Source organism: Bubalus bubalis, chromosome 5 (genome assembly GCF_019923935.1).
Source record: "Bubalus bubalis isolate 160015118507 breed Murrah chromosome 5, NDDB_SH_1, whole genome shotgun sequence".
In the NCBI taxonomy this organism is placed as follows: Eukaryota; Metazoa; Chordata; class Mammalia; order Artiodactyla; family Bovidae; genus Bubalus; species Bubalus bubalis.
The window spans coordinates 120,595,212-120,605,342 of NC_059161.1; the positions used below are offsets into that span (position 1 = coordinate 120,595,212).

General features: G+C 46.2%; 1 protein-coding gene across 1 annotated transcript; it reads right to left on the reverse strand.

The window, feature by feature from the left end:
- Positions 1–838: 838 nt before the first annotated feature.
- On the reverse strand, positions 839–9,865 carry LOC102393449 (pregnancy-associated glycoprotein 1). The gene is made up of 9 exons (XM_006050119.3): positions 9,765–9,865; positions 8,536–8,686; positions 7,438–7,555; positions 7,221–7,339; positions 5,847–6,040; positions 4,809–4,925; positions 3,008–3,149; positions 2,822–2,920; positions 839–1,135 (listed from the first exon to the last, which is right to left on the reverse strand). Exons 1-9 carry the CDS (start codon positions 9,863–9,865, stop codon positions 986–988), a joined length of 1,191 nt encoding a protein of 396 aa, XP_006050181.3. The 3' UTR covers positions 839–985.
- Positions 9,866–10,131: the final 266 nt, after the last annotated feature.

Genomic DNA, 10,131 nt, shown 5'->3' on the forward strand with positions numbered 1-10,131 from the left:
GGGATCCACTGGGGCCACCATTTACCAAGTGGGACTAAAAAGGACAGCACAGGCATATGTGGCAGAGAGCTGGTGACTGGGATGTGGGAACAAGAGGGAACCAGCTCTGCATGAAGTACCTCACCCAAATCCCCTAGAGGACATGCCCAGTGATAAGATCATCTGAGATGGGACAGAGTCTATTTCATTATCCTTTATAATTCCTCTGAATGAGGAGGTGGTGGAGTTGGTGGTTCATCACAAATACTTCCATGGCCTAGACCATCTGGCAGTAGCTATCTTTGGGGCTGCCTCTCCCCAACTTTAGTCATGTAGTTCTGGAGGAAATTGACCATCTGTGTGCTGTTGGGTCAGGGCCAAACACCATATAAAGCCAGTCATAAGACCCGATTTCCCTGACAGGATGGCTGATCAGGGGCTGTACATGTGATCTGAGGTGGGTCATTCAGAGAACACCCTTGAACTCTGATGTCTGCAATCTTCATTCCTTACTAGGTGATGCCTTTGGGATTTAAAACCCTAGGTCAGGTAGCTTGAACTCCCTCACTAGGTGTAGAATCCTTAAGGAAGAAAGTTGCCAGGCTAAGACCATCAAAGAAGACCAAATGGAAAGAGTGAGGGTGAGAGTGAATTGATGACTTCTGGTTTCTTGGGTCCATTCACTGAGATCTTTATATTTGCTCTGATTCTTGTGTCCTGGATTCCCAGAATCATTTCAATGAGTCTCCCTTTTCCTTGAAGCCAGTTAGAGTAAGGCTCCTCTCAATTTTGATTCAGAATTGGTTCTAGATCCTTCACTCCCAGACACAAACAGAATCAACCATTTGTTTCAGCACCATTAAGAGTGAAACCCTTTATTCTTTACTGAGAATAGGGTGTACAGGCCACCAAATACAGTTCACCAGCATCCTAGGCAAGAGTGCCCAAAGTGTGAGTTAGTGTGTGTTAGGAACGGCCTTACTGATTCCTGAACCACTCTAGGCATTTACACTGCCCGTGCCAGGCCAATCCTGTCATTTCCTCGATCAAAGACTGAGAAATACCGCCTCAGGAAGGCGTCACCCAGGATCCAGGTCTCTCTAGATGTCCTCATTGTGTTCTCTTTAAAGGTGGAATAGCAGCGGCCTCTAGAATTCTGGGGGAGTCAGAGATACATACTAGTCAGCATGAGCCCTTACCAGTGACTCCCCCCAATATCCAGACCCAGCACAATTCTTTGTTTTATCTCCCTCTTTTGGTAAGTATCAAGGGGTTTTCTCAGCAGCAGGGGATATGAGATTTCATCCAAAACCAAGGAGGGCCAAGACATGAGGTTGCCATGAGGAAGGGTGTGGTGAGTGGAGGACTGGCAGTTGGGGAAACAGAGGAATGAAAACAACAAAGTCCTACTGTAGAGTGTAAGGAAATATATTCAATATATAGTGATAAACCACATGAAAAAGAAAAAGAAAAACATATATATTTTATGTGTATAACTGAGTCACATTGTTGTGAGCAGAACTTAACACAACACTGAAGATTAGCCACACTTCATTATAATTATTTAGAAAAGAACAAGTGTGTCCACAGTTCCCTTCATTCCCTGTTTCTTTCCTTCTGACTCCTGCTCCTTGTTTTCTCTGCAGAGAATGCTGGTTTTCCTCCTGCATCCCCACAGTCCGTACTTTATTATAAAACTGTATTTTGTATTGGAGTATAGTTGATTAACAATATTCTGAGTTTCAGGTAGACAGTAAAGGGGCTCAACCGTATGTAGCCGGGTATCCTGGTCCCAAAGACACCCCTCCCATCCAGGCTGTCATATAACTGAGTGGTGTTCCCTGTGCTACAAATTAACTCGTTTTTGGTTATCCATCTTAAATAGAGCAGTGCCCAAACACGTTCTTGAAGACTTAACTCAGGAACTCTGAGAAGCCTCCTTCGGCCCACACTCACCCTCTTTGGCCACTCCAGGCTTGGGTGGGTAAGGTACTCTTGTTCCTCAGCCCCAAAGATCAGTCCGTAGCCCTCATCACCCCTAGTAAGTCCCCAGTGCCCCAGTGCAGACCACCTTGAGATGTCATTTGTGTGGAATCCAGTGCAGTTCTGCCTAGAACCAAGCAACCCTCCATATGGCTCAATGAGTTTGTGGTTTTGGAATTCCTGAAATTCCCTCTTCCTCAAAGCCTTCTTTGAGCCCATCAGCCTGCTCTGAACTCTCGCAGGGAGCTGACATTAAGCTTGCACCCTGTGCTGGGGCTGAGCAGTCACTGGGCACCTTTTATTCACATTAGCATCCAACCTCCCCACAGAGGGGTTGGGTACCCCAACTCACAAGGAGGCACCTGGCCAGCGAAAGGGGAAGATGCATCTGAGAACTAGGCTGAGCATGTAACTTATCATCCAAACCAGGAAAACTGCGAGAAGGGAAGGGAGACTGTTAATTTATGCTGGGACATCACACTGGGACTGCCCCCAGCCATTCTCCTTGTAACGTTGCCTATTTCAGGGACTCCTAGTGCTGAATTTCATGTTCATGCACTTAAGGTTCAGATTGAATTGCAGTTCTTTGAGGACTGAGGATCTTAGTGTTCCCCTCTGCCTGACTCCCACCATGCCATATGGTATGGCATCTCCACATTTATTTCAGGAAGATCAGTGTCCCACACAGCCCTTTACTTTCAAGAGATTGGTTTTGTGGGAGGCACTGGCCCAGCCACAGGGCTCAGCAGCATCTGCAATGGTGTGACATGGCCTCCAGAGGGCGCCCTCCTCCCAGCAGCAGCCCAAGGGTTCCTGCAAGCTCCAGTTTGAGAACCAACCCTCAATATTGTCCCCTCACCTTAAGGATGTAGGCTCGAGCTGTCATTGGGTACTTGATGCCGTTGATGGTGAAAGAAATAGAGGGCAGGTATTTGGTGGCAAAACATGAAACGTAGTGCTGTTAGAGAGAGAGGGAGAGAGGTTGGCCCTGGAGATCCTTGTTGTGTGTGGGGACTGGGAGTGACCCTTGGGCATAACCCTTCACCTTGGAACCAAATGGCCTGGTGCGGATGAGCCTGTGTATGTTATTGACCAGTCTTCCTGGGCCTTCGATATGTGATGTCCCAGTGTGCACAAGGGCCTCACAGCCATCAGAACAAGCAATAACCGTTCTTTTCATGGAGATGCTGAGAGACAATGGAAGAAAGAGGGCATCAAGGTCACTCTGATTCTCCCCAGAGTTGCCCCCTTCTTGACTGTCTCCTAAGCAGCCCTTCGTCTCTTGCCCTCTTCCTTTGCTCTCAACACAGTACCTTTCTTGACATCCTTGAATGCAGTACTTGAATACACTACGATATTTTGTACCTTGACACAAGATGGTCTTCCTTCCTGGGGAGTGGAAGACTCTACTACCCTTTGACTAGCAAACTTCTTCTCATCTTCCAGATTCCACCTTAATTGTATTGTTTTCAGGCAGTCTTTCCCCTGGTGTTTTTCAGTCTCCTCTCTTGATCACTCTCTGTAAACCCTTCCTCATGTCTGCTGCTGCTAACTCACTTCAGTCATGTCTGACTCTGTGTGACCTCATAGAGGACAACCCAACAGGCTCCACCATCCCTGGGATTTTCCAGGCAAAGTACTGGAGTGGGTTGCCATTGCCTTCTCCTCCTCATGTCTAGCATGTACCAAAGTCACAATTCACTATGTGGGCGAGTCACTTCATGTATATCTGCCTTCTTATATGTAAGGGCGAGTTTTATTCTCCTTGCCTCCCTAAAGTGCCTGGCACACAGTGGATGCTCAATGTTTGTCTGTTCAATGAGTGAATAAAGACTTAGAAAACAATAAGAAACCTCCAGAGAGCTATATCTGATGGGGAACAAATAACGGGTCACACACATAGTGAAGATGGAGATTTGCAGGGGCAGCAGATTCTCATAGTAGGGGGAGAGAGGGGCTCCTCTGGGAGAGGGTGTCTCCAAGCACTGCTCCTACAACAAGCTCAGACCCTGAGACCCTGGCCAGGAAATAAATGACTAGCCCACAGAAACTCCAAAGGACAGGTCAGCTTTTGTCTGAGGGTATCACACAGAATCCTATCAGTTATGCCTCTTGTCCTCAGGTCATTCCTGGATCCCACCTTCCTGATTCTCTGTAATAGCCCCTGTCCCACTGTATGCCCAAGAACTTGGCATTTCTTTTTTATTAGTTGCTTTCACATCTTAAGACTGCAGGCAACCTCTCTCCCCTGCTAGGTAGCTGCTCCCTAAGAAGACCAGTTTTCCCCAATTTCTCAGAACTGCCCCTGTTTTTAAAATGACATTTATCTGTACTGAGAACTTCCTATGTCTTAGGTAGCCCTGGAAAGTCAGTCATCTTATCATGACTCTGTTCAGGCTGGTGAAATTCTCCCTGATCGTCTGTTCACCACATTTTAGAGTCCTCTAACTCTGTTCCACACCTTAAAGGGCAGTGGGTGCAGCCCTCTCTCAGCTGCACAGACTTCTTTGGACGCTTTTAGGGCCCTGGTCAGAGTCTTTCTCAGAAGGCCTGGGGATTATGACCCAATGGGTTGTTTGTGTATCTATGTGCTTGTGTGTTTGTTTGTATGTGTCTCTGTGTGGGTTTGTGTGTCTCTGACTAGCTATGCATGTTTTTATGTGTCTCTGTGTATGTTTATATGTCTGCTTGTGTGTTTCCATGTGTCTGTGTGTCTGTCTGTGTCATTGTGAGTGGTGTATATGTCTGTGTGACTGTGTGTCTGAGAATGTATTTGTGTGTGTCTGCCTGTGTCCATGTACAGTAGTAGGAGCATCACTTGGGCTGCCCCAGAGGAAGAGGCTTACCGGTCAATGTGTACTCTCCAGTCGCCTGCTTCAATCAATGGTACCCAGTTGAGCTCTCCCTTGTAGTAGTGGTGGTCCACCCCACCAAACATCACCACACTGCCCTCCTGCTTGTTTCTGTGGAGAAGAAAGGGGGGGAATCTTGGAGGACAGTAATAATAGCACTGTCTGAGAGCTGTGCTTGTACACCCGTCAAGGCCCTAATAAGGTCCCCATGTACAGATGCAGAAATTGAGTCTAGGAGAGATTGAGATCCAGACTGAGGTCTGTTACTGTCTCATGAGTGGCACAGAGGAGGTTAGAAGCTGAATCACTTGGCTGGGCTCCACCCACTACGTCTTCTGAAGACACCCTGGGCCTCCAGGGACCTGAGTGATCAGACACCCTCACAGGACAGGGTGCTGAAGTGTTTTGGCTTTCCCCTTGTCCATCTTGTCATTTTTCAGGAAAATCAAGGCCTGAGAGTTCTAAGGGTGTGGGTTCAGGTCACCCAGAGTTGGCTTCACTGGCCTGTGACCTCTACTGTCCAAAGGGCCCCACACTCAGAAGGGACCTCACCTCTGCTCTCGCTGACTTGAAGTGCCTAATATTTCTTGAACAAGAGGGTCCCACATTTTTGTGTCCCACACTTTCATTTCTTACTGGCTCCACAAATTTGGTAGCTGGTCCTGGGCTCCCAGTGAAATGCTAATGAGGAAGGAAAGATATCCACCATCCTTCACCTTCCTTCCTGATCAAATTCATAAGCAAATCCTAATGCCTTTCCTTCAACTTGTTTCCTGTTGCATTCCATTAGCATACTCCTCACTCACCCCTCTAGACCAAGTTAAGGGTCTTGAGCCCATGAGTAGGGTTCTGTTCCAATAAACTTTTATTTATAAAAGCCTGTGGTGAAGCAAGGTAGAGCCCTGGGGCCATAGTTATCCTGCATTAGATTATCTCTCAGGATACTTCTTTATCAAGTGTTCTATAATTTTTGTGTAACTGAAAGCATCTTAAAGCTTATTTGGAGAAAGTGATTGTCCATCTCAGACTTACTTGCTCAAGTAAAAGGCAAAAACAGGCTCAGAAATGGCACCTTGATTCTTCAGGTTGTCAAAGATGGGGATGGCTCCAGAGAAGGATATGTTGGGGTAGTTCAAGCCCAAGACACCATCATAATTTCTGCCCTCCAACCCGTATTCTGCCACGCTTAGACCGAACGGCTGATCAGTACTAACAAGGTCCCCAATCTGTGGGAGAGAAGAGTGTTAAAGTGGGGCTAGGACTTGGCTGGGGTGCATTGCAATTAGATCCTCAGAGAAGAATTTAGGCTGGGCTCTGTCTTTGGTGGCCCACAGATGGTTAGACCTAGCTGAGAGGGGAATTTGGGTTCCATTTGTGAAAGGCTGTGAATTTTAAAACCTTTGCCCCTCTGAAAAACACCACCTGAGTGAGTCACATTTGCCTCTTGGCTTCTGTCCAGGTAGGGCAGCCAAGAGTCAGGCCAGGTCCCATTGGTGCCACCTTATGGACAAAGCAATCAAGAGCAAGACAGCCTTCTCTTTAGCATCACTGTGACCTAATGAAAGGAATGGACTGCATTCTCTGTAAGGTACTGTGGATTCTGCATCTGTCCAGGAAGACAGAAGCTGAAAAACACAATCTTGCTTGCAGGGTTCTATGAAATTGCTGCCTGGGGAATTCACTTTTGCGGATATATGTATATTTCTGTGAGTGTGTATGAGACAGAAAGAGAGAGAGGGGAACTACTCAGGTATTTGAGGGGAGGCAAGCCATAGATTTATTAGACTCTCAAGGGTCCTCTAGAGTGAGAATTCATTTATCAGACCCCATCACTTCTCAGGCCTCCAGTTTCCCCCTCTGGATACCTGAAGGCCTTGACTGCCCCCAGGGTCTGCAGATCAGTTTATCCTGTCCCCAAACACCCCACAGCAACTTCAGTCCTGAAAAGCCAGCCTAACCCCACCTTTTACCACATGTGTGCCCTCAGCAAGGCCCTTGCTGTCTGCACCTCAGTTTCCTCATATGTCTCATGAGCTAATCAGAGTAACTGCTGTGTGGGATTGTTGCAGGATTAAACCAGTTACCACCTGAAAGTGCCTAGAACAGTCCAAATGTAAAAGTGGGTGCTTTTATCCCTTCTTCTCACTCCCAGCAAAATGAACCTTGAACTGCTCATGGGCAGAGGAGCTGCAAGTCCACACCTCAAGTCACTCTCTGGGTTAGCTAATCTGTTTGCTTGTGTGTCACCATGAGCACTGCCTCCCCAGAGACACGATCCTGTGGATAAGATGGCCAATATCTATGGGAGTTAGGCTAGGAAGGGTCCTGCCAGATGGTCCTGCATCTGTTTTCCAAGCAATGGTCACTCCATAGCCAGTCCTGTCTCAGCATTTGTTACACTGTTACCCGAACTGTGTCATAAGCAAGAAATCCCTTCATGCTCCCAGATCCATAGGTGATGGTGACGGTCTTATTGGTAGGCCGGAAGGTGGAAGACTGAAGTTGTCTGAACCAAACCGGTGCAGCTGCAGACGCAAGAGATGAGTGCCATCAGGTACCAAGGGTGGAAACAGGGCAGCAGGGCAAGTGAAGGATGGTCCGGGTACGGGGTGTCTGTACTCACAACATGCTGGCATGGTACAAAAGAGGGAGGGCACCCACAAGTCAGATGACCCTGTGTCAAAGACAACCTGGAATTCCTGAGGGGGTGTTCCAATGGTGATGTTACCCACGTAGACCAACTAAAGGGAGGAGGGAGTGGGTTAGTGCAGAACTGGCTACCCTCTATTCCCACACTGATGCCTCCCTCTCAGTGTCACATATCTCTTGAGACCACTTCTAACCACCGTGAAGCTCACAAACTTTGGTCACAGAGGTATCTGCATTAGATATATTTATCCTGTGCTACATTGTATGCAGGATATTGATTCTATGACCAGGCGTTGAAGTGGTACCTCCTACATGGGAAGCCCAGAGGCATAACCACTGGGCCTCCAGGACTGCTGGACACCCAGGGAATTCCTGGTGCCTTCATTTGAGAAGCTCTATAGTCTCTTCAATCCCAGCCTTAGCAGCCCCTTCTCCATGAGATCCTTCTCGATCAACCCCAGCCACTCCCTCTAAACTCAGACCACATCCAATCAACACCACACAGGTGACCCTTTCATTTGACATGTATTTACTCTTAGCCTATCTCTCAGGCTGGCATGGGCATCTTGAAGTCATCTTGAAGACAAAATAATCCCTTTTTCTAATCTAAAAACAGTAGCCACACTGATTCTTATAGCCATACACAAAATACAGGTTCAGTAACTTTTTACTTCCATCGTTCTTGCATCTGTGGAAATTGAATTCCTCTACCTGGGGATTCACAATTGCTTTACAGGTGGTTCTACCTTTTGATCAGTGATGGTTCACTCTTCATCTGTAACTGAGTGGCTCACTTAGTTCAGAAGGAACAATCGCCCTCAAACAAATGACACATGTATGACACAGAAATGGATATTTACCTGCCACCTGGTAATTGCCCAGACCAGTCACAAAGACCAACAGTTGAGGATGAGAGTGCCTTCTCCTCTGGTTGGGGTCCCTGTTTTCCAGTATCTCTGCCTCCTGCAGGAACCCCAACCCCACCATCCCACCTGGCATCTCCAGATGAGCCCCAGTGTTAGGCTAGAGCACCAGGGGGTGCTCTGGAGCACCATCCTCCCAAAATACTCACATCCATGATGTTCCTCAGCGGGTTAATAGTTAGAGTTGAGCCACGAAAAGAAATCTGGGACAGTCTGTAAGGATGCTCCTTCAAGAAATTCTTCAGCATGTTTTTTCCACTGAGGGTTTTTCTCATGGTCTTCACTCGCCTTAGAGGTATTCTTTCACGGAACATTTGACAAAGAAAACAAAGAAGATGCTACAACAAGCTGTCAGTGTTAAGGTATAACTGTCATTGTAATGGCCCTGTGTATTTTCTAAACATTTTTATGAGGCACATTATTATCAGAATTTTATGCATATACCATGGCAAAGACATAGACTTGAATACAGGTTCTTTTCTGCAATCTTGGGTAAGCCATATGACCATGTGGTGTCTCAGTATCCACTTCAGTAAAATGGTGGAATGTGACAATACAAACCCTCCAAATAGAATATCTTGGGGATGAGTGAAGTGATGGATATAAGGTACCTGATAAATAGGAAGTCTCAACAATGACAGCCATTAGCATCACTGTTGCCATCAAACTCATTCCTTCTCATAGAACCTCAAGAAAGAAGGTAGAAGGGGGATCTTATCTTCTTTTACAAGGGAGCAATTTGAAATGCAAGAGTTTCTGAGTTGACTGTGGTCACACTGCTTGTCTGACATAAAACAGTGTATATAAAACAGTGTATCTTTCTCCAAGTTGAAAGAGAAGAAAGAATTGAAAGAAGAATCCAAGATATAGGGAACAAGTAAGGGAAATTCAGAGGCTTGAGAAGGAAGAATGAGTGAAATGAAAAATTAAAAGAAAACAGCACAAAGAGAAATACACTCCCAGTGACTTCCAAAGAGATACAGAGATAAATGACATTGTCACAGAGATGCAGACATAGGCATATACACACTGAAGTAGAGAGTGAACAAAGAGGAGATGTTGAATAAAATGTAGAAAAGTGCTATTCCACAGGACCACATCGACATCTGCATAGACTGTGCACTGAACAGTTGCAAGGAGTTGCATTTTCAATAGGTCATGATATGACTGGACCCCAAGAATTGTGCAACCATGCAAATCTACATAAGACCTTGGCATCTACAGTTCCTAGAGCAAGTTGCTTATCAATAATAAAGATTTGTACTTTAAGACTCTTAGGGAAAGATTCCATTCCCTTCTAAACCTGATGGGTGGAATAATCAGATGAAAAGAAAAATCCGAGAAAGGAACATAATGTGGCTTACATTCCCATACTTACTTGACTATGCACTCTGAGAAGGCCACCAGTCCGAGGAGCACAAGCCACTTCATGCTTCTTTCCTGGCTCCAGGTACTCAGGGAAGTTTGGGTTCTTAGCATGTAGTGGTGACCAAGAGCCCGTAGTTATATATGCTCTGACCTACCCAAGTTTTCCCCTTTAGGCCACTAAAAGACCTGAAAAAAAAAACACAAAGGTCTTGATAAAATCTTTACCTTCATCAGTGTCCTTGGTGAGTGGCCTTTGAAGCTTTTCAGAATACAGAGAATTGAACCGTAATCTCTTCCTTGAAACTTGGCTGGAAAATCAAACTGATCTTCATGGACATCTAAGAAGATGGAGAACCTTCACTACTTGGAGAAAAAAC

Coding starts and splice junctions, on each gene's coding strand:
- LOC102393449 (XM_006050119.3), bottom strand. CDS start 9,865: ATGCTAAGAACCCAAACTTCCCTGAGTACCTGGAGCCAGGAAAGAAGC. Junction 8,687..9,764: donor TTCTCAGAGTGCATAGTCAA/GTAAGTATGGGA, acceptor GTTCCGTGAAAG/AATACCTCTAAGGCGAGTGA. Junction 7,340..7,437: donor TTGTACCATGCCAGCATGTT/GTGAGTACAGAC, acceptor TTGCGTCTGCAG/CTGCACCGGTTTGGTTCAGA.